The sequence below is a fragment of the Centropristis striata genome, chromosome 19 (assembly GCF_030273125.1).
Source record: "Centropristis striata isolate RG_2023a ecotype Rhode Island chromosome 19, C.striata_1.0, whole genome shotgun sequence".
In the NCBI taxonomy this organism is placed as follows: Eukaryota; Metazoa; Chordata; class Actinopteri; order Perciformes; family Serranidae; genus Centropristis; species Centropristis striata.
Window position 1 is genome coordinate 9939972 of NC_081535.1, and position 24442 is coordinate 9964413.

At 39.1% G+C, this 24442-nt stretch overlaps 2 protein-coding genes across 4 annotated transcripts in view; both read right to left on the bottom strand.

Annotated features, from left to right (window-relative positions):
• Positions 1-311: 311 nt before the first annotated feature.
• Positions 312-7359, bottom strand: si:ch211-222n4.2 (uncharacterized protein LOC101885505 homolog). 2 transcript variants are annotated; one of them, XR_009396210.1, is made up of 8 exons: positions 6851-7359; positions 4799-4846; positions 4454-4571; positions 1879-2074; positions 1667-1767; positions 1443-1502; positions 1035-1276; positions 312-441 (listed from the first exon to the last, which is right to left on the bottom strand). XR_009396210.1 is itself a non-coding variant. In XM_059357858.1 (7 exons), exons 1-7 carry the CDS (start codon positions 7143-7145, stop codon positions 1150-1152), a joined length of 945 nt encoding a protein of 314 aa, XP_059213841.1. In that variant the 5' UTR covers positions 7146-7359; the 3' UTR covers positions 470-1149. The 2 variants fall into 2 exon arrangements, 1 of the variants encoding a protein (XP_059213841.1); XM_059357858.1 differs by lacking the exon at positions 312-441 and having other exon boundaries at positions 470-1276.
• A 2374-nt stretch (positions 7360-9733) lies between these two features.
• The window catches only part of ulk1b (unc-51 like autophagy activating kinase 1), a 30025-nt gene continuing 15316 nt past the window's right edge, over positions 9734-24442 (bottom strand). Inside the window, exons 9-28 of one of the 2 annotated variants that reach the window (XM_059357857.1) lie at positions 23656-23714; positions 22928-23010; positions 22715-22765; positions 21875-21966; positions 21647-21685; positions 21520-21616; positions 21293-21347; positions 21080-21166; positions 20512-20655; positions 20261-20409; positions 18940-19199; positions 18575-18780; positions 17387-17508; positions 17052-17177; positions 15913-16097; positions 15374-15558; positions 14423-14541; positions 14155-14312; positions 13544-13679; positions 9734-12533 (exon numbers count right to left, since the gene is read on the bottom strand). In XM_059357857.1, the coding sequence (XP_059213840.1) occupies positions 12478-12533; positions 13544-13679; positions 14155-14312; positions 14423-14541; positions 15374-15558; positions 15913-16097; positions 17052-17177; positions 17387-17508; positions 18575-18780; positions 18940-19199; positions 20261-20409; positions 20512-20655; positions 21080-21166; positions 21293-21347; positions 21520-21616; positions 21647-21685; positions 21875-21966; positions 22715-22765; positions 22928-23010; positions 23656-23714 (2409 nt within the window). In that variant the 3' untranslated portion in view covers positions 9734-12477. Of the gene's footprint in view, positions 12534-13543; positions 13680-14154; positions 14313-14422; positions 14542-15373; positions 15559-15912; positions 16098-17051; positions 17178-17386; positions 17509-18574; positions 18781-18939; positions 19200-20260; positions 20410-20511; positions 20656-21079; positions 21167-21292; positions 21348-21519; positions 21686-21874; positions 21967-22714; positions 22766-22927; positions 23011-23655; positions 23715-24442 lie in introns of both variants that reach the window. The other variant, XM_059357856.1, reaches the window with a different exon arrangement.

Sequence of the window (24442 nt, forward strand, 5' to 3'; positions counted from 1 at the left end):
TCAGAGTAGAGAGGGGATTGTATAGATGGATATTGGAGTATTGGAGAGCTGGCATTGTGAGATGCACTTGGAGATTTGATTTACTGAGAAGCCTTTGTGAGAAGTGAATTCAGTAACTTCCATCTCAGCCATTCTACTTCCATCTGGTAAATGGACATGAATATTAAATTGTATCCCAAAATGAACACACCAGGTTGCTGTATTTCATCTTTAATGTTTTAGAGGTAGGGAATTCTAAGCCAGATTCACAGTGGGAATGTCTGCCCCACCTGGCTGCGTGCAGTTCTTAACCTGCCCTACGTTGTTGCACAACTTGAAGCTTTGATTCATGTTGTGAAATTAGGCCACGTGCTTTAAATTTTTTGGCTTTCAGTTCACACAGCTGTGTACCATCTCAAAGCTAAGCGTATTAGTTGAAAAGAACAGAAAAAGGGCACCAGTCTGGGAGGAAAAAAACAAAACAGTGATTATTCTGTGTTAAGACAGTTTAATAGTTTTGTATTGCTGTGCTTAGTTGTACTGTAGGTGCATAGCTGGAAACACACTGTCCAGTTAAAGCATGACACTGCTCCATACAGTTTAAATACCAACCAATACAAAAAGTGCCTGAGAAATAAGCCTGGTCATTTCTTCTCTCTTTGGTTCTTTGCATTGATAACAGTTTAGAATACTTGGTTCTATAAGTGACATGTAGTTAATTCTCTATAGTTAAATGAACAATAATTCCCTCCTCATTTTGGCAGAATTACAACAAATGTGCAGTGTTAACTAAACTCACTTAAATCTTAGTTTGGTGAAAATAAGCAGCCAGTGTTAAATTAGAGATGTTGAACTTTAATGGTTAAAGTTTCCTAAAATACATTGTTTGGTAAAAAATAGATAAAGACATTTACCATTCACAGTACAATGCTAGATTTGAGACATTCTTTTGTCTTCTTTTTAGTGCAAAGATAAAATAAACGATAACATTTTAAAAACTTTTCATATCATCTGTCCTTCATGAGTATTTCAGTACTCATTATAGTCATAAATACCTCATGGATATCCATGACTGTACACTCAGTTTTTGTGACTAAGTTCCACCTCAGAACTGTGAAAAGCCCCTGTTCTGGGACGGATGAAGCTGACGCTGTGGTGGTTTTGATCCCGTCACTGCACTGTCCTTTTGAAGCGGTCTCTCTGCACAGCACGGGTTCTCCTCTGTCTCTCTGCAATAGTGGAGCTGAGGCTCTGTTTGAGGGCTGGGAGAACTACCCCAGACTGAGAGGGTCCAGAACTGAGAAAGGAAATATTCAGATTTAACGGAGAGAGCCAAGACGGCTTTTTACATGAGTAGCATCCTGAAGCACCTCCGTATTAGTTACAAGAGGAAGAAAATGCTGCATTATGTATGTTTAAGCAATCTGTTGCACATAAGCATAGGGAAAGATCAATTTACGTACGCTTTTTCTGGAAATGTTTGAAGACCAAGTTTGGGAAATTTCTGTTCCTCTGAAGATTTGCTGAAAGGTAAAAAAAAAACAAAAAAAGATAGAGAGAGAGAGAGAGAGTGAGAGAGAGAGAGAGAGCGAGAGCGAGAGAGGAACCCTTATCACAACTGTGTTTTTTGTAAAGGAATACTGTGTATTGGTGTAGATAAAAATGATAATTTTCTCTGTCACTTTACCGAGTACCATCAACAAGGTAGGCCTTGGTCAGAATGTGGTTTTCTGGGGTGATTTTCTTGCTCAAAACAATATCTCTCAGCAGTGCCTTCACACGTATAATCTAAACGATAGAGAGATGTTATGAAGTTATTAGGTAATTACACAGAAATATATCTAAAGAAATAAAATACTATACAAAGCATATGTATTTTGTCTGATGATGGGCACTTACTTCCTGAGACTGTAAGCTGTTAGCATTGTAGAGCTGTCGAATGATGACCTCGCACTCCTGTAGTGTGGGAGCGCGCGGTGGGTGGGAGGGATGGCTGTGAATTCGTAGCGGCTGTAATGAAGTGATGAGGCCTCCTTTCACCTCCGGCCCATGGTCCTGCCTCACACATCCCAGAATGTCGTTGCCCTCTCCAGTGCTGCTCCCAGCAGTCAGTGAGATCATATCAATAAAAAACAACATTCACTGTTTAAAGACAGTTTTGGTTGTAAATGCCAAGATGCTACACCTAAAGGTATGGACAGAGAATCAAACTGAATCATTGGCCTTGCTATGGCAAGACCAGATGTTCATTAAAGCAGACTTGTATTCAGTCTCCAAGTAGTTTTCTTCGATCTACTGTCTAGATATAATTTCAAATAGAGTGGCGAGTGATCTGAAATATCTCTAGTTCTGATTTAGCCATTCAGAATTCTATGTCTATCATTTTGAAAAATAATAAAATAATCTATCCTTGAATGTACTGCATGGGGACCAGAGTGGAAGGTGTAACTTTTGTTTAACGGGTAACGGGTGAAGATCCCTCCAAATGTCAAGTAAGCCTATCTCATCAGCACTTTAGTTTGAGGAGTTATATTTCTCTTACTGTTGGATGTGTCTAATTTGCCATTCATTACAGTGTTAAAGTCTCCTGCACACATTAGTGTGCCTTGTGATTCTGAACCAATCAATTCAAGGAGCTTTTTTATAATGTTTTGATCACTTAGTGGAGGTTAGTAATCTGAAATGAGTGTGGTCAGGTGATTTTCTATTTTGCCTTGCACCAATATATATCTGCCTTCACTATCCCCAATCTCCCTAATTAATTCAAAATTAACAGAGTTGTGTATTAAAATTACAGTACCTCATTTATGACCCGATTAGAATTTGCTGTAGAATGTGTTTTTGTATCCAAATGTTTTCAATTTTTCATGTTCATTTCGGGATAGATGTGTTTCTTACAAAAATATAACTATTATTCTCTCTTCTTATTTATTGTCAAATTGCTATCCACATGTGCCGGCATTATGAACATCATTCATTATCCTTAACCACTTATCCACACTCGGGTTGAGGGCGGCTGGAGACGATCACAGCTGACATTTGGCGAGAGGCGGGGTACAGACTATCACAGGGCTAACACATACAGACAGACAATCACACTCTCATTCACACCTACGGGCAATTTAGAGTCACCAATTAAACCTAAGTGCATGTTTTTGGACTGAGGGAGGAAGCTGGAGTACCGGTGAGAACCCACGCTGACACGGAGAGAACATGCAAACTCCACACAGAAGAGTCACAGACCGGAGTCGAACTGGCGCCCTTATTGCTGTGAGGCAAGAGTGCTAACCACTACACCACCATGTTGCCCAAGACCAGATGTAAAATATGTATTTTTTTTACCAGGCTCCACAGAGATGTGAGTTCTGCTAGGTTTAAGAACTTCGAATGTGATCGTGATCAACCTATAACAAGATCATTAAAAACAACGTATATTGTGCACAAAAAAAGATTGGGATGAGGAAATGTAAAATCTTGAAGCCAAACAAGGAAATGCAGCTGGAAATTCGTAAACATATGAATGGTTAAAAAAATGTAATCTGGCTATACCAGCATCTCTATAATTTCACAAGGTGGCTGCAGGCTGGAAAATCAATTAAGTCATTGCTTGAGCACAGACTTAAGACCCTAGATATTAATTTTTAAAACAAATATAACTGTGAGAGCTGGGAACATCGATTAAGCATTCAAATAAAAAGTTACAGTATCTTTTTTAATACAATAATACATGTTATGTGCCGTTTAATTTTCCCTAAGAAGACACACATACCATATAATTGAAGGACCTACAAGACTGGACTCCAAATTGGACTGAGAAAGAATTACACAGACGTAGCGTACTGGCCATCTACTTCAGATCTGACATTTAAAAACCATGGGCTCTGCTGCCCTTTGTGAATGTGACTTTTGCTTCTTCACACGCTGTAGCTGTGGTGCACCACTGAATGTGGTGATTATTGTGTTCCTTGTTTCTCACCTTCTTAGTGTGAGTAATGTTCCTGTTAATGTAATTTACATGAGCATCTTGTTCTCTTAGCTGCAGTTGTATTAGTATTGTATAGCATGTTTCATGTTAAATAGGCTTAAATGTTGGTCAGCATGTCATTTCTTATTAGTGTTTTGCAATAATTTCACATACGGCTGGACAATACGTCCAGAGCTGAACAAAAATATTGTTAGATCAGATATTGTCTGAATGTTTGTAAAATCCTGATACAACTTAAATAGCTGTTTCCTTAATGTCCTAATGACTGAAAAAGAGTTAAGTGACACACATTTCTGAGCTTATCGGACTGTTCTAATAACGAAGACCTGTTTTGGCATCATATCCATGCTAATAATGACATTTTGACTCAATTTTCACTCATTTTCACAGTTGTTTTTGTGTGCGAATGTATTAAAAAACTAAAATCTAATCACAGTACTGAAGTAGGTGGGCAGATGAAGTACTGAATAAGAACCAGATGTAAATCACCTTAGTGCTTGGTCCTGGGAGGGTCGCAAGTCCTGCAGTGGCTCCTCCAGGTAAAGTCCCGTACGGGCTTCACCTCCCTGAGTGGGTGGTCTAATGCCTCGTCGACTGTGTGTCACTCCTGGAATTAAAAGATGAAAATTATGAATGTTTTAAAAACGATTTCCTGCTGTGCTTTGTCAGAGATTACAGAGAGATGCCGAATGAGATAATATAAAATTGCATGTAGCGTAATAGAAGATTTTATCAACATTGCGAACTACTTTAAATGATCCAAACCCACTTGCAACAACACAGGCTGTGCACAGCTGGAGGAACAAAAACAAGAGAATCAGGATTACATCTTACCTTTCCGACTTGACTTGGGAGGCTCCATTATCATCTTATACTGCAACTCTGCAACATCCATAATAAGAGAATTTTAGTGTGTGACATACTGTACGGAGGCACAGTCTTGTAACACAGTCCCGACAAACCGCCCGTGTTTCCATGGGGGTCTGACTGCTGTGACGGTGTGAAGACAGATGACTGGTGGAGTCTCCTGGTGGGTGGTGAGATGCATTTATAAGGAACAGCATGTGACCTGTTCAGTAAAGTGACACTGGATCTCTGTCTACCTCCCACTGAGAGACCATCAAAACCTTGGAGTTGCTATGCAACCATGGTACCTAGATTGAATGTCTCTCTTTTCAGCACCTCAACAGGTCTTTGTCATTACTGTAACTTCAATTTGTTACACAAAGGGTGTAGATGCTACAACAGGTTACTGAGTTTATGTCTTGTAAAAGGTAAACAGTGATATGGATCTTTATGAATAGGTTGCCCTTCTGGGCCGTGTGTCCAAAAAGTAGCCATTCCTTGATGAACATAACACTGACATTTCTTCTTGGGTACAATATTGCACATTTGCTGTCATCTATGAAACAGAATATTGATAATTAAGCATATATATAAAAAATAAAATAAAATCTGCATAGTGAAAATCAATATCAGATTATTGAAAAACTGTTTTAAGTAAATTTCCTTAACTGCCCGTTTTCAATACATAGCCTTAAAAGCCTTTTTGTCATTTGTAGATTAACATTTTGTTTCATATTTATCTACCCGAGATCTGAGTCAATGTCAGTGTTTCAGTAAAAAACATTTTTTTTTACATTTAAAAAAAGAAGAAAAAAACAAGTATAATGAAATTAATTAATCAAAGCTTAAGAGGTAAAACTTAAACATCAAACATTTTGTACTATGTCGTCATTTGCAAACGTCTTTATCATTTAAGTGATCATTTGTAAAAAATGCGATGTTATTGCATTCTGTTCTTTCTCCCTATTGTAAAGTACTTTGTAACTACAATTTTGAACTAACTTAATTATTCTCATATCAGCCTGGTAGTACATACTTTTGTAAGCAAGGAAGCATAAACCACTTTAATGGTCTCTATTTCAATTGTCAACAAATGTGAATCATTTATGAGTATCCTTTAAGGTTGCATATCGTCACACTGTTAAAATAATCGCCTAAGTCATTTTTTGTCAAAATTTTTGTTTTTTTTGCCTAAATCATCTCCTCATGACGCCGGCCACCTATGGTAAAATCGCCTACATCCTCAGTTGATCAGATCATGTGATTTTACCCCTTTAAGATAATGGCCTATGTCAAGTGTGTGACTTAAGCGGCTTTATTATGCCTAAGTCAAAATAAAATGTGACATAGGCAATTTTTTTGAACATGCCTTTGTGACTTAAGCAAGATATGGTCACACTTTATTTTGAAGGTGTCTACATAAGAGTGACATGAGCGTGTCATAAACATGACATGGGATGTGTCATGAACATTAATGACACTTTGAAGTAAGATTAATGTTCATGATACTTGTCATGTCATGTTTCTGACAGGCTTGTGTGACTCTTATGTAGAACCTTCAAAATAAAGTGTTACCATATCTTGCTTAAGTCACAAAGGCATGTTTAAAAAATTGCCTAAGTCATTTATTTCTCTTAAGTTACATAATTTACACACAATGTTATTACTGTGTCAATAACCATCCTTTGTTACATCCTTTTTGAGTGAAATGATCAATAAATGTCATATGTTACACTTTTGGTGAAGTTTTTTGTGTTTCCTGTAAAACTTGAAAAACATGACTTAGGCAAATATTTTAACAGGGTGACGCTGTTGTAAAGTACTTTGTAACTACAGCTTTGAACTAACTTAATTATTCTCATATCAGCCTGTAGTACAGCATAAACCACTTTACTGGTCTCTATTTCAATTGTCAACAAATATGAATAATTTATGAGTATCCCTTAAGGTTGCATATTCAAGTGACCTCGGTTGTAGGAAGAAACTACGTTCTTTCTCTAACAATAATGTCATTTTTTCAGCTCACACTGGTTTCTTCACCTTTATTCTCCCGTCTGAGATACTCTATCTCTGCATGGAGCTTCTCAAGAGTTTCCTTGTGTTGTTGCTGGAGGAACTGGATATTCCTCTGCATTGATGCGACGCGGGGGTCCATGTCGCTGCTGTGACAGGACACCTCCGCTGCTCTCCACACTCCTCTGTCCGCCAGCGGGGCCACAGGTAGCGGCTGCAGTTGTTTCGCCGGTAAACGCCGAGGAGAGCAAGGCTTCTCCAGGCGCCCAACTCGGCTCCATTGTGGCAAATGCCGCACCGGAGGGAGGTTGTGACTTGACATAGCTTTGTTTCTATTAGAAGCTAACTGTTTTGTCTCTTACCATTATATTCCAAGGCAGGTCAACCTACATATTTATCTACTGTGATCTACTAACGTTAACTAGTTTGCTAGCTAAAGTATGTTGCTTGTCAACAGCTTAAGCACCCTGAATTACTGTGACAACAAACAGTTCACGATCTTGTGAGCTTTTCTCCCTGACTGTAGGCTCTCAGGTAAACTGCCTTTAAGCCCCGCCCCCTTGTCTGGGATTGGCTGCTGTATGGGTGAAGTATTTAAACATGGCTGTTTGATTGGACGAACTTGTTAGGGACTGCCTGAAAATGATTTCAGCACTGAGACTCCGAAGCCTGTTTCGCTCTATTGAAGCAGACTGGTTCAAAACGTTGAGGCTTGTATCAAAGCTCTGTGATCATGTGACCGGTGACGTTTGAGGCTTCATACGTCACAATGAAGCACCTGAAGTGAGGTTTTTTAACACCGAACTCGATGCTTTATTTATTTACTTATTTATTTAATTTTTAATTTTTAACTTTATTAAAGCAACATGGTGCAATACAAGACATTACACCAACAAAACGCTGTCAGGGGTATCAACAATACAGAGGCAAGCTTTCATACAAAAACATTGTAAAGTGTGCATAAATTCAAAGTTTTTTATAGCTTTCATGTTGGTAGATTTCTTAATAGACTTAATATATTGTTTGGTTTCATTTTCAAAGACAAGACAGAGAGGCTTTTGATTAGCGTAACAACATTTATGGATATGCCATTTGGCTAACTGTATCATGAGATTGATGATATAGTATTGTTTTTCTTTTGCAAAAGGAAAGTCAGTGAAACCAAACATTATAAAGCCCAGGGACAAATGAGGTTCAATCGAAAAAGAAATCGGGTTACACCTGAAGTGAGTTGAATGATTTGAATCTTTGTTGCTGCTTCATTCGTTAAAAGGAGACATGAAATGATCGGTGTTCCCCCCTGCTTCACAGTGTTACAAGAGATGTTCAGTTGCATAATTCCCTCATGAACACAAGCACTTCATTTTCACACTGTAGCAGAAACACAATATTCACTTTTTTCATATTGTGGCACAAGGAACCCCTTCAGAATCATTCAAACAGAAGTACTTCTACATTATTGAACTTGAATCTCTTCATATTAGTAAATTGACATTTCAAAGTGTTGTAACACTGTCATGTGAGGACAATAATTCTTAGAAAGAAGACAGCTGCTTAAGACTGATTTTATTGCTTTTGTGTTGGAACTGGAATCAATAAGATTTGTGAATAATTTGGAAGTTTGTGGCTGCGATAATTGCAGCTGACCAATAGATGTCACTGGTAGGGTCTCTCTTTGAGGTTTTGAAGCTTTGAATCTTTTTTCGATACAATCAGCAAGAAGCCTCACAAGCTTCATAAGGCTTCATCCGCCCATTTCTATCTCTTACCATTATATTCCAAGGCAGGTCAACCTGCATATTTATCTACTGTGATCTACTAACGTTAACTAGCTTGCTAGCTAAAGTATGTTGCTTGTCAACAGCTTAAGCACCCTGAATTAGTACTTGAATTACTGTGACAACAAACAGTTCACGATCTTGTGAGCTTTTCTCCCTGACTGTAGGCTCTCAGGTAAACTGCTTTTAAGCCCCGCCTCCTTGGCTGGGATTGGCTGCTGAATTTAAACATGGCTGTTTGATTGGACGAACTTGTTAGGGACTGCCTGAAAATGATTTCAGCAGTTTTAAACCTAAAATAAATAATACAATGAAGCATACACATTAAATAATAAAAACAAAATATCATATAGGACGTAAATATTTTATTGTAATGGCTAAAGCACGGGCTTTGTCACTGGCGGACTCAGGATTTTTGAGGGGCAGGGACAAAAATAATAAAACGTGAACCTGCTGTATGAGGTGGGGCACCAGCGCTACCGAAAGGGCACCCTGGAGGACACTTGTTCTCGTTTTGTCCACTGAAAGTGCACCCTGGAGGGCACTTTATTTTGTTTTATCTACCACAGGGGCATCCATGTGGGCACTTTCTCTGCATTTTTTTCGGGATGTTCCTCTCAGCCTCAAGGAAACTTTGGCTTTATGAAATGTGAGGAAGCAAAACACACAAAAGTATGTTTCAGGAGATGACCGGCAGAGTACATGTGACTTGGAATAAACTGTCTTAAGTAAATTATGCCAGGACACTGGTATACTTCTTTAAATAGACTTAAAGTTAAGCCCCCCCAGGTTTAATTGGTCTTAGCAACACATTTACTAGGTCAGAAAGCAGCTGAAGGATACCAGCCTTGCCTGAAGAAACTCACTTGAACTTCAGACAAAATACCTTTCCTCTCGCTTTATTCATGTTGCAACTCAAACAGTAAAGGTTACATCACACACACACACGCACACAGGGACACTGAGATAGTGTGTCTGACTGTCATAGATATGAGAACATTAAAATGCTTTTGCAACAGTAAAGAGACAATACGGAAGATCAGCAGAAGGCCTATTCTTTGGAAATGTATAGGTGGTATAATGGTACTGTTCTCTCCATGCCTGCAGCGTCATATATACAATAACAACAATAACTTAATTTACAATATTTACATGTAATACAGAATGAGTAAAGTGAAAACACAAAATGAAAACATTCAGGTATTTTCTTAGCAAACATACAAAAAGAATACTCCAAATCAAAGACAGATCTATTGTGGGAGTGCAGACAATACACTTCATTTTTATGTGACACTTTGAACATCAGCTCTGAAGCTGGTTGGGAATCAGTATTTTGCTCAAGGACACTTCAGCAGAATGGATACATGCTTGTAACAGGACACTGTCTCCGCACTTACTCCACCCTTACTCGTACTCTTCAGTTATTTCAACAGTTGCACAAATTATCTTTAGACTCCTAACCTAGATAATCCTCATTAGAATGGCCGACAGCAATGATTGCAGGGAACAATAAAAAGTGACACATGCATTAGTTTTATCAAGATATGATGTCATCCCTTTCTGCGATCTGTATCTTCTGAGACATCAACACAACTGAACAGGACAGCATGTGTAAGAGACAGAGAGGCTGTGGAGGAGTTGGTATTAGGAATGTATACTCAGACATTACACACACTTAGAGAGCTTTCGGTAGACCAACGGAGATTTACGAAAAAGTTATCTGACAAAAGACAAAAGGCCACAAAGCAAATACACATAATGTATATTTAGAGAAATCTTCACTGAGAAAAACCTCCTCAATTCTGTTCGGCTGACAGCGCTACTAAACTGGCTTCAAAATAACTCACCGTAAACTATCTTCAACACCTTATTTTTAAAATATGCACTTAGTCACCATCTTAATTAACTTAAAAAGGTGGTGTAAACACACCTTCGGGAAAAGAAAGTCATACTGGGTCACCAGAGGAACTCTTGATTTTCAGTGGATGTTGTTGAGTTACAACCGCAGTCAACTGCAAATCATTCACATCTTGTTACAGAGCTGTCATTAGTTCTGTACACAACAAATCCCACTGTCCAATAATACATCAAACATCACTTCACATGCATGCATACATGCACACAAACTTCTCTTTGACAGAAACCAAAGTAGAAGTTAACCCTTCCCATTGGCCCACAATTTAGGGGAGTAAAGTAAATATCCTGTTAGGGATATATGGCTACGGTCAACAATACACAAATATTTTAGGTAAACTACACATTTTCAACTAGCACTCCAAATCAACAATTCAAAATCAAACACAATCGCCCACCGACTACTCTGGAATAGAACACAAAACAAATGCAAATCAATTTTCAGTGTAAAGCAATTTTTCTTTTCCTTTTTCTTCTTAAAGACATTTTCTAAGGTTTCATAGCTTGTACCATCTCTTTGTCAGCATTCTCACATCTAACACACATCACCTTTTGACAGTAACTATAATACAACTAAAACTGCAATAAAAGTATGCAATAGAAATCTCAAAATAAGCTAATCTGTTAAGGTATCTACAAAAAACAGACACGTTTAGCATGTTCCGCTCAAGATCGTCCTCTACAGTACTTCAACAGTGCAAAAATATTCAGACGTTAACCCCGGGATTAACCTAAATTTAAATAAAAAATTGGGTTTATGTTAACGCTCTTTCTCTCCTGTCAGCCCTACATTCAAATTTGATTATACTCCGACACAATTGATTGACAACATGTGATCAGACAGAATATGGAATCGTGTGAAGACATTAACAGCAACAGCAGCACCAAAGCTTCTGTGTACCTGAAGAATGCATCCCAGGTTATTGCAGCATCTTTAATGTGATTGTGATCAGGGATGCTAACAGACCAGGTTCAGTCCCTGTTGAATTAAAAGCTAATCAAGCAGTGGGGGTGTTTTCTGGATCCATCCATCCCCTTGTACATCTTTGTGTCAATGATGGATCGTGGTCTTTGACATTAAGAACGTAAGAATCAGTAAAGTGTCAAACACAAGGGTTTTTCCCCCCGAAACAACATAGTTACCTACAGGGATTCTAAAAAAACAAACAAACTTAACACAAAACCAAACTACATATTTAAGTCATTTTGGCAACAGTTTTGTAATAGAGCTTGTATGCGTCCAACCACCAATGCTAGCATTGCTATTTAAACTTCCCTTCAGCAAAGCAAGCAACAACTAGATAAATACTAGAAAAGAAAGCAAACAAGGGGTATAAGACAAACATACATGTGATGAGAATGATACTTGGCCATTCCCGTTCTTCATCAGCACACGTCCTTAATGTTACAGGAGTACAGCCGATACTGTACTTTCCCTCCAGCTACTGTTCTTGGTAAAAGATGACATTTTGTCCAAAAATTTAACTATTGCAAATTCGTAGCGCGAATATCTGTCCATCTGAAAATGCTATCTGTTTATGTTTAGAGTGTGGGTGTGGGTAAGTGACTACTTGGCAATAATTGCTCCAGCAGGTGTTACACCTAGTGAGGGAAATCTTCTTCTTGGCATAAAATACCACTTTCAGTGCCAGCAGCAAAGTCCTCTCACATCGACGAGAGCGCAGATATTCTTTCACAGGACAAGTGCTTCATGTCCAACACCAGCACAAGTTGAGTGTCGGGGAAGTCACAGCCACTGTCCACACTTTGATGTATGGCGAGCCAGTTAGAGAGCACAAGCCCTGAAGGTTCAGTGAAATCTAAAGCCTTGTGGTTTTCTTGTGAACACGAAAGTATTTCTAAGTGAAAACCATGAGATGTGGGTGGAGATTTGGTTCATTGGTAATGTGCAGGGTGCAAGTGGCTGACATCATACGCACACTCCAGGAAGCAGTGTATGACTCAAACACAGAGTCCTGACTGCAAGGCTGTGAGGCGCCGTTCAATGCACTCCTTACCTGCAGACACAAAGAAAAACATTCGGCGGGTTAGTCATGTTCATGTTAGTATGAGGACTACGGTTTCCGCCAATGCAAGTTGGTTTTATTTTCTTCATGTCTATTAGCTCTAGGGCTGTGCAAAATAGTTTGATGTTTTGGAGCTTTATTCATAACACTGACATTCAAATTCTTAAATCAACATTCAAATGCTGTGCAGCTTTTTTCTTGTCATTTCATTTCCTTTAAATCTTGTATTTCTGCACAGTCACCGATAAAGATTACAGTAATATAATACTGATAATACTACTTATACTATAAAAAAACAACAGTGATATCATCAGTATAATACTATTGGTAGAATTGGATACCAGTGGTGGTTGCAAAGGATTGTATGTAACTAGTGTGATCCATCTCACTTCCTGCAGCTGGGAGACTTCACAGGGAAAAGAGCGGACATTAGTTCCGGAGATGGACTTTCAGTTAGTTGCTACAGCAACTTTAACTAGAAAATTCCTGCAGAAATGATGTCAGTGTGCCGGAGTTTTACAATACAGCCACATCCTTAACTTCCTATTAAGATGTAGTTACTTTGTGGGGCTTTTATTTTGAAAACAACCTTGTCCTGGGTTTCCTGTTAAGCCACTGTTACCTCTCAGGCTTTTATTCTACTAAACTACTAAGATATAGTTACATTGTGGGGCTTTTATTTTGAAAAACAGCCTTTTTCTGGGTTTTGTGTTAAGCCACAGTGATCTCTCAGGCTTTTATTCTACTGTTCTTGACAGAGCTACTGATCCTGGATACGTTCAATGTTGATGTTGTGGGGGGATTCCTCAAATAAATGAGATGAATTACTTTATTTTAGGCTTTTGTTCAAGGATTTACATATTTTTCACATGTAGTATTTCACTGAAACCCTCAATAGAAATCATAAAATCAGATTTTTAGCTGCAGAAACATACCACACAAAACTATGGTGCTGGTGTTGAGTGGAGACATGTTGTCTCTTTGTGAAAGAGCTGACTTACATTTGCTAACACTGAGGATGTCGTCCTGTTCAGTGAGCAGCTGAGACAGGCCCTCCATCAGCAGGAGAGCTTTGTGATAACGCAGGACTGATGCTTCCCCCTGGTGGAACATCTCATCCAGTGCAGCAGTCTGAACCTGAGTGACACCAGGACGCTGAAGTTAATACACTTTGGATTTGAGTCTTGATTAGAAAGTCATTACATTTCTGCTGGGAGATGCAGCTGTAAAATAAAAACTGCTCCAGTGAACAGTAATGCTGTCATTTACCAACATTTGTTTTCCTTGCTTTGTGTGCTACTCTTGCCTGGGCAAGTATATGAATACAAACATATACATATGCCATTACAGTTTATATACCACTTGCAATTAGCATTAAGTGGCATTACAATATACCATAAAGCAATCATTTGGGTGCAAAGGCTCTGAGCCTAACTTAAATAAAAATATGATATTTTTGCCATACATGCACTTAAGTTGGTAACAAATGCTAGGGTTATTTTCACTGGAAGCCCACACATACAGCATGTGAATGATTATGTTATAGCCTGCTGGTCAATAACCCTCATCTCCTCCTCTGCTTCCCAACCGTTTAATTTCCCCCCTGGCTTACCATCTGCACTGTGTGGCTGAACAGCAGCCGCTCAGCTGTGATGGAGGTGATTTGGTCCATTAGACGGTGTTTCCTGGAAAAGAAGCGCTCCAGACGGGTGCTGAGTGAGCGGCAGGATGCCACGCTGGACTTGTACAGCTCGTTCAGCCTCCTCACTACTGTAAATGCAAAAGAAATGTATTTTAATATGCCGACACTCATTAGGAATTCTGTTCAAAATATGTATCAGATGATTTAACAAGACGATACAAAATGAAGTAGCTCATACTTTGTTTGACCGTAGAGGACGGGTAGAGTTTGCCCTGTTTAACTCGCTCCATGGCTGTGTGTAAGGCAGTGGACAAGAGCTCTGCAGTCTTAAGGTAGAGCACCAGCTGTTCTGCATGACTGAGGACACACACACAGTACTTAGAACTCAATTATACATTTAAAAAAGAGATATGAAACATGAAAAATAAAGTTTAGTTAGTTATAAAATTTTAAGAAATATCTGTATAATAGATTTTAGGGATGCACGATATTATCGGCATGTTATCGGTATCACCCGATAATGGCTTAAAAATGAACTATTGGACATCAGCCAACACGCCGATATAATCATGCACAACCTCGACTATGTCTGTCATATGTTTGGATTTTTTTATTATTTGCACATCACCTCTCTGTTGCACCTTAAGCACATGTTTACTTAATATGTCAATTGTGAAATTGGCCAAATTTGCCCTGATTGTGGGTATTGTTATTGATAATCTCAGTGAGAGCATCATCCAAGTTTAAAGTAGGATGTATCTTTTTGTATTTTATTTGAAAGCAATTGCCAAGAATAAGTATGCAGTTTTAAGCATCAAGTATTTTTCTTATTTTGCACAAGGAATGAATATTACATAACAAATGTGATAAGAGTATGCTCCATAATACTGTATGCTAATTCCACTACAGAAGAGAGATGAAGATCTCTGCAATTAGTTGTGTGGGAAAAAATATCGGTATCGGTATCTGTAATCGGCTAAATGAGTTGCAAAAAATCGGCATATTGGTTATCGTCAAAAAATCCAATATCGTGCATCCCTAATAGATTTATATACCAAATGTTTGGACAATAATAATTTTACCCAAACATGGAGCACAGATCGACATTGAAATATTTTTCTATCCAAATTGAATAAACATTATCATTGCCATCAACAAATCCTCACAGCCGAAGCTGATACGGCCTTACCTCCACTCTCGGCTCAGCGAGCTTATCTGATCTGCTACCAGGCTCTGCTGCTGAAGGAGGGAGGGATGACAAACTTCCACCTGCTCCCCCAGTGCCACCACCCCACGGGACCCAGCCACCTCCATCAGACAGCGGGCGAAATCCAGCGTGAAACGCAGGCTCTGCACTGTGTCTGTATGCTCCTGCTGCACTCAGGAAGACAGAGAGACGGGGAGATGGTTTATTGATAGGATTTTAAACAAAGGACGCCACACTGTGAGCTCTCATTCAGTCTTCATTGTTGAAATAAACATGAAGCGTTTTCAGGAGACAGGTCATTCAGTGCATTTCAACACTCCAATAATTACTTGAGCTAAAGACTCCACTAGGCTCACTAGTTTCATCACTGTCTGGAGGGATTATTCATTTCAAGGAGAATGACTGATGTACACAACAGAAGAAGTCACTGCTGCATAAATACATAGACTAACGCAGGATCTAAGGGATCCTAAGGATCTTTCCACTCCTTTCTCGAGCCGGGGGCAAAACCTGCTTCTCACCTCCATCAGCGTCTCCTCAGGCAGCTCAGGAGCTTCAAAGGTTACAGGACCGCCCATGTTGGCTGTGATAGGATCAGTGAAACTGTACCGAGGACTGGAAGGAGCCTCAAAGCCATCCAGATAGGTGCCTGTCTGAGGGTAGCGGCCTGTGAAGGAGCCTGCAGGGCTGACTGAAGTGAACGAGCCTGCAGCAGCCAGAAAAAGAAATGGAGAAATTAAATATATATATATACAGTCATGGAAAAATGATTAGACAACCCTTGTTTTCTTCAGTTTATCGTTCATTTTAATGCCTGGTACAACTAAGGTTTCTAAGTGAAACAACAAAGGTACATTTGTTTAGGCAAATATAATGACAAAAACAAAAATAGCTCATAAGAGTTTAATTTAAGAGCTGATATCTAGACATTTCCCATGGTTTTCTTGTTAATGATTTTTGTTATTACCGGTATCAAGAAAACCATGGAAAATGTCGAGATATCAGCTGTCAATATCAACTGTATATTTGTCCAAACAGATGTACCTTTAGTTGTATCAGGCATTAAAATGAACAAGAAACTGAAGAAAAAAAGTGGTCTAATAAGTTTTTCCATGACTGTATATTTTCTATTTGAACGCATTGCTGTGCAATAAACATCTATATCTAAACAAACAACAATTGAAATAACAGTGTTTGGATCACATTTCTACCAAACATATTGCTTGCTTTTGACATTCACATGTGTAGTTGACCACTTTATTAACTGAAGATGCGTTCAAGTTAATGAACAACATCTGCCAGCAGTTACATAAATTGCTCTCCTGATGAATACTGCCAATTAGAAAATTGCATATTTTAAAAACATTACTATTATATAACGTAATTTGGGTTATTACTCCCTAAACATAGCTCCATCTCACAACACAGTTAGGCTTAATCAAGAAGAAAAGAAAAAACACATTTATGTTCATCCCTATGACAATCAATTCAGTTTCCACATTATGGAAAATGAAAGTAATAGCCAGTGTTGTTATCTGATATGCCGAGCATAATGCTAATGCTGCTATGTAAGTGGAATTTGAGTCATGCTTGCTGCAGAATGGATATGGAGGTAAAGGACTTGTATTTAGCTGTGCATGTTAAGATGTGCATGTGCTACCTGAGTATTTCCTCTGTCTGGAGACCTGAGGTGGGGTGCTGCCACTGGGAGGAGAGCCCACAGTGAAAACCACCTGGGCTGGGCTGATGGAGCCAGGTGCAAGGCACCCCCCACCACTGGGGGGCACTAGAGGGCAGAAAAGAGCAATGATTGAAGAAAAGGCTAGATATATAATTTACTTTTTTGAAAGAGGTGCTTGATGTAAAATGCAGAATTAAAAGATTTAATCCAAATAGTATTGTATCATATTTTTGTTCTGTTACAATGTATTATTGGCATACTGTCAGAATGTATAATGTAAATAAACAGAAATGTCAAGTGACAAGAGCTCCTACCTTTTATATCTATGGCTTTTTCAGACGTCAGGTTCTCTGCGCTGCCTCGGTCACTCACAGGTCCACCCGGTCCAAACGCAGCCATCAGCAGCACGTCAGACAGACGGCCGGCACTCTGAGACCTGCTCCAGAGAGACAGGAGACAGAGACACAGAGCAGAGGTCACGCAAGGAGAGAAAATGATACACATTAGGCATTAGGCAAATGTCCTCCTGTAATATATATTCTAGGTTTTTTTTTTTTAAATAGCTGCCTATTTCTTTCCTTCATTGACTTCCTTTTCCCCTGCTAGCTATATTTAACACCTATTCTGTTCACTTCATTAGGTTGATAATCCATGCTATGACCTCTCTGTACGTGAGAAGAAAGAATGAAAGGGGCTATGCAAACACTACAGATCTGAAAAGTAAGGAAATCTGTTGTATTAAATTGTTGAAAAATGTGCATAAATATGCATGGAATTAGGGCTAGGCGATATGGACCAAAAGTTATATCCCGATATATAAAGGCTGAATATTGATATACGATATATATATTCCGATATTTTTATTGCAAAGTGAGAGCAAATGTTCAGTCAAAGTCAAATATGACATGTCTCAAGTAGTTTTATTGAAACCGTTTATTTAAGTGAACATAAATACTGTACCTATACTATACTTTTTTTTTCCAAATCAAAGCTCCATAAAGTGCACATTTAAATAAAAAAATATCTTAAATAAAAATAGCCTATGGAATTAAATAGGCCAATCTTTCTCTGAAATAAATATATTTATATGAGAAAAGTATAAAGAACATTACAAAAGAACTAAATATGACAAACCCTAGTAAGGGCAGCATTTATGTATAAAGAAAGAAAAAAAAATTGAACTATATCGATTTAAAAATATATCAATATATCTTTTACACTGATAAATCGCCCAACCCTAGGGCTATGCAAATACTACAGATCTGAAATGTAAGGAAATTTATCTATTGTAAAAAAAAAAAAAAAAGCTAAATGTGATAAACATGCACAGAATTAAAAAAACTAAATAGTTAACCATCTATGCACTGTTAAAGAAAACGGTAGTTGGTTAAAATTGCAGAAGCATTTCTATCTATCCTCTATATATATGTAGATAAACAATTGCTCCTCGATGTACAGCATCAGCAAGGTAAACATGACCGCAGCAAAAACAATGATCTGACCTTCCAAAGCCCTTGGTATCATCATTGATTCTGTGGATGCAGTGGACAGGCTGGGCGACATGCGTAAGCGCTTGTTGTCCTGCGTCTCTGGGCTCCGCTGGGGCAGTCCTGCTGCAAGGAGAGCCGATGACCAAACCCTGTTGTGTCAGGAAGGTCATGAGGTTCGGAGAGCTGGGAGGCTTGGGGAATTCAAATGGAGGGATGGTCTGAGGAGAGAGACAAGAGGGAGAGGAGAAAGGTACCAGAGGTTTGTTTATACTGCTTGGTAGTCCTTTCTTGTTTTTTTTGTATCTCCAGAGAATTAAACACACATGTACTCTTCACTCTCTGTCTGTCAGGCACACACACACACATAGCTGACTCACCCTGGAAGGAGAGCCCAGGATGGTGGGCAGGGGGCTACGCTGCATCAGCTCACTGAGTCTGGGGGACGAGTGTAGAGGGCGGACGGTCATCAGGCCTGCAGACGGAGCCGCCACCGGGTCTGAGTGCTGCTTCCTGATCTTCTGCCTGCCCCCACCACTGGCACACTCCAACAGGCAGGGGGCACTGTGGAGCCGTGTGCCCAGTCCTGCCGTCTGTGGGTGTTGATGGGAAGTGGGCCGGGGTTCGATGTGCTGGTGAGCTGAGGGACAGGAGATGGAGGTGAATGTTTCTGCTTTTAGACAGCAGGTGGCATCTCAAAATGAAATGTCAGACAGGACGACAACAACAACAAATCCATCGAGAGACGGCAGAGATGGACGAGTCCTGCCCAACTCCCCCGCTGCCCTGCTGGTTCACAGACAGCTAAGGGACTGTGCCAGCATGAGACACAGACGAGTGTTGGTGAGAAGGAGAGTGTTTGTTCACGTAGGAGTATTGTTCTTTTTCTCAAACAATAACTTTCAGGGTTCATACTGCTTCTTCAGAGCAACACTCGAGCATCGTTCAAGCAATTTTCGAGGGTCCTAAACCAAAGATTTCCAGACTCTCAAAGCCTTTATCACATCTAAGTTGTAACGATCAATGCAATTGTGAAAAATACAGTCTACTGAATTCCTCTTTACCAGGAATCAATGTGTATTGTGCAGCTGTTCAGATTAACTTTGATTGTTTGTTTTGTGTGTTGTGAGATGCCTGAAGACAACACACAAATCTGACAATGGGATTGTTTGTGAGTGATTGTGTAGATCAAAAAGCAGATTATGTTGAAAAGCAAGCATTTTTCAATGAGTATATTCAAATTTAAGCATATTCCTAACCTTGCAAACACAAAGGTTCATTTTTCAAACTTTGAATGCTTCGTATAAATCCTGAACTCTCAAAAATACTGACCATGTTGAGTCAGAGAAACACTGGCACCTCACAGTTGTGGTAAATTACATATTTACACACAGTATATACTGTATACGGAATATTTCATTTCTTCATCATATTAAATAAGTTGTAAATGTGCTATAAACAACCCAAATTATGCTTTGTGACACATTCTACAAAAGGAATACAAATTAAACAAGAAAAAGTTAGACTTAGCACATATATTACCTCCCTTTCAGGCAGTTTCAAGCATTTTCTTCAAATATAAGCAATTCTCAAACTTTAAGAACATCGTATTACAATTCAAGGGTTTATAAAGCCATCACTTTAGTGAGTACCCTGTATAGAGAAAATGGTTTACTTATTGAAGACTAGCCTTTGAGCTACCTTGAGGGGAGAGCTGGAAAGGTCTGGCGCCTCCCAGGGAAAGCCTGCGGTTGGTGGTGATCGCTCCCTGCCCGTACGGTGGCGAGGGTCCGATCCGAGCAAAGCCCAGCGAGCTGCCACTGCTGCACCGACGCACTGGTGTCGACAGCCTGATGATACAAAGTTCATGAGTCAGTTTAGGAAAAGTAAATCCAAATTTGACTACAAATGAGACTTGTGTGTGTGTGTGTTTTGTCTTTGTGTAAACTCACCGTGGAGAGCCATCCTGTTTGGTAGAGTGGAGGTGCTGCTCCATGCGTTGGTAGTTCTGGACCTGGGTGGGGACTGGGATAGGCAATGACTGACCATGGTTTCCATAGCTACCACCATAGTTACTTCCCAAGAACTCAGTGGGTCTGCCAAAAACAGTGAGAAGAGGAAAGTATGCCAAAGGAAAGAGTTAGACAAGAGATGAGAGGGTTAGTGTGTGTGTATGTGTGTGTGTGTGTGTGTGTGTGTGTTTAAGAGTTTAACACATCTAACAGGAATGAGAACACCAAATATTTATGGAGCTGTTCTATTAATGCCCACACTGCAACACTTGTACAATATCTTTTATGTAAAAACAAATACTGCATTGTGTGTGAGGATGACATGAAATAATCAGAGGTTATTTAAAGAAATTATTTAACAGATATCTGGAAATTTAATCTGCCCCACCAGCAACTTTGGACAATGCTGCTTCTTATTTCTTCTACCACTAACCATTTCCATATCCTAGTGTCTTATCCTGTGGGCTACATGAATCACCACAACCTACATTCAGCTTTGTGCCGTTACCTGACAGGACTTGGAGACCCGCTGCAGGAAGGTGAGTGTGGAGGAGTTTTAACTTGGCTACACAGACCAGCCGAAGCCAGAAGAGAGCTGGTTAAATAGGAGAACAGACACAAGAGAATAGTTAATTATCCTCCTTTACCAGCTTCATTGTGCAACACTGTCAGCCAGCTACATTAAATTAATATCTATGAATAACCAATACTTCAGTCTTACCCGCTGTTCATCAGGCTGTCCGGCAGCACTTTACTCTCACATGTCAGCTCACCCGCTGGAAAAACATTAAGAACAGAGACTGAAAGAACGTCTGGATAGAGTCTATGACGAATAAATAATACATGACTCCAAATACTTCAGCAGTAATCCCACAGAGCCGGATACAAGCTTTGGCTATGCACAGCTGCACTTGACATTCATGGATCTCAAGAAAAAAAACAACTTACTGGTGAAGTGAGCAGGCACCATGACAAAGTCATCCGTGTCACAGGAGGAGGAGTTCTTGCTGCTGCCGCCCCCGCCAGACGAGTCCTTGAGGAGAAAACCAGTGGCCTCCTGGGTAGGGGAGGCCAGAGGTTTGGCACGCAAATGCTGAACCTCAGCAAGAGACTGCTGCAGAGACAGAAAGACAGAAATTAACACATGAACTGAGAATGAAAGCACAAAAGAAATAATGAAACCGTGTAGGAAGGCCTAACAGTAACAGACTTGTCTGGTTTCTATGATGCACATAAAGACACAGCCTCATTACTTAGTCACAGACAGAAAAACAGAGAGGAAACAGGAATAATAGACACAAACCGGCGGTGAGGCGAGGTGAGAGGTGGAGGAGCTGCTACAAGAGCTGGCTGATGCAGAGCTTGGGAAGCAGGTCATGGACACGGTAGGAGTTGCTGCAACAAAATGCAGCACATTGGTTAGACAACTGAAGTGTATGCAGAGAGGCAGCTTGGTCATGGCCAATGAATATAAATAGAAACTTGGGTGTTAGTTTGCCGACTATAAATAATAGCATTTTTTTGGTCATCTTCGCATCACTATGTGGCTAACTCAACTACTAGATGTTGTCCTACAAAAATATAATTTGAATAAAATAAAATAAAAATCAGCTTTGACATTTTTTTTCCACTCTTTTGAGGTTATATTTTATTTTGAGAGATAAGTGAAGTTTTGCATTTACTGCTTTAAGATAATGTGTTATGTTTATCACACTCAAAGAACAAGTAATACACACACACTTCATATACAGGTGCATCTCAATAAATTAGAATATCATAGAAAAGTTTATTTATGTCAGTAATTCAATTCAAAAAGTGTTTAAATTTGAGTGAATTTATTTATTTTTTTCTAATTGAAATGATTATGGCTGACATTTAATGAAGACCTAAATTCAGTGTCTCAAAAAATGTATTACAAAAGACCACTTTTAAAAAGTATGTTTAATATTGAAATGAAAATGGCCTCTGAAAAGTATGTCCATCTATATGCACTCAATACTTGGTTGGGGCTATTTGACTTGAACTACTGGAAATTGACTTTCCATCATATTCTAATGTATTGAGATGCACCTTTACAAAAAAAAGTCCTGCATGTAAGAATTACCCAACCAAGCTCCATTAAGAATAGTTTATTCTCACTTACTCTTTTTCATGGATGAGCTCGCCTCCAGGAAAGGATGACAAAAAAACTCATCTAGCAAAAACACAAGAAGAAATTGAGTTAGTAGAAGGCAGTGAAGCAGAGCAACATGTCAGTACAGTATTGTGCATACTATACACATTGATACCGACCCACACAGGGATATTTGTTACATCTGTTGTTTCATTCATGTTACTGTACTTGATATTCACTAACCAAAGTCCATGCGGTCCTTGTGGTTGCGCTGCAGCAGACCCAGCAGCAGGTGCCTCAAATGGCTTGAAGTCTCTCTGGGGATACTGAGAACACATAATAGCAGAGTCAGTGTTTGCTGCTGTGCAGGGAAAAAAAATCTTAAAGGTTAAATAATACAAGAGAAATCTAGTAACACAGATACAGCTGCACCTGGTTTACTATTTAGGTTTATACTGGAAACAAAAAGGGATCCACCTGTATTACTTACAGAAAAATAAATGAATGATTATAATACAAAATGCATGGTGCTTTTCACAATAAGTGGCAGCTGTGATCTACTGAACTGAATTGTAAGAGACTGGTTTGTTTTGGGGTTTTGCCATTGCTTGCAATGTTGTAACTTAACTGCTGTTCAGCTGTTAATATGGCCCAGCCGGCATGGCCGAAACTGGCAGCATCTCTGTAGAAGACTGCTTTGGGACTTTTAATAGCAATGTCGCAACAAAAAAAAAAGTAATTTCAAAGATAACACATTCTCTCTGAAGAGTTTGGGTCAGGGTTTTACTATTCATTAATCTAGTCTGAAGATGTATTGCAGTCAAGTTTCTCATTTCTTAAAAGGAAAAATACTGTATTTAAACAAATGCAGAAAAATATGACAAATTTGACAATGTTTTTGACTCTTTTACTGTCGCATCTATTAATCACATGAAAAATAAACATGCTGTCATCTCTCTGTAACTCCTTACTTGGGGCTGAGAGTCTTGTTTTTTTCATAGAACATCCGGAGGTCCTGGGGACTGCTAGCCTAAAGACAGTCAGAGAGATAGTTGAAAACATGTAAGCATCTGCATATGTAAGCATGATTTAAACCATAAACACACAACCATAACACTGTCTCATACTATAGTTGCATAGATTTTATGGCACAGTTCAGTATGCTGCCACTGCACAGGCAGGAGCATGTCTTTAACAGTGGCTGGTTAGGGTTCAATAAGGACACAATATCACATTTTAAAAAGCCTGCCAATGAAGCCAAGAGTGAAGCTACCACGGTTGTTTCATCACAAATGCTTCTGGGTTTGTTTAGATGCGGTAGCTTGAAAGAAGTTATGTGTTTCAGTTAGTTGAGGCATTTTGCTGGGTCTTTGGGGTGTTGCTTGTTTTTCACATGATCTGGAGAGAAGAGTTAGTCTTTGTGAATATTTTCAACAAATACTCTTCAGTTGAAACTGCACTTCATCTGGAGTATGAGCACGATTTTGTGTTACTGTATAACATCACTTTAATCATATTAAAATATTTAAATGTTATTATCTCGTGCAAAATGAGAAGCATACTTATGTGCATATTGTTCACATACTCTTAACTTAGCAAAATAGATATTGAGTAAAAGCCAGTAAAGAATCAAGATAAGGCACTATGCAGCAAAATTTCACAAATACAAACATTACAAAACTGTGAATATTTAAAAAGCTCTTTTTCACAGGGATGAAGGCGAAGGACACGTTTACATAAAGAACACTGGCGGTTCTA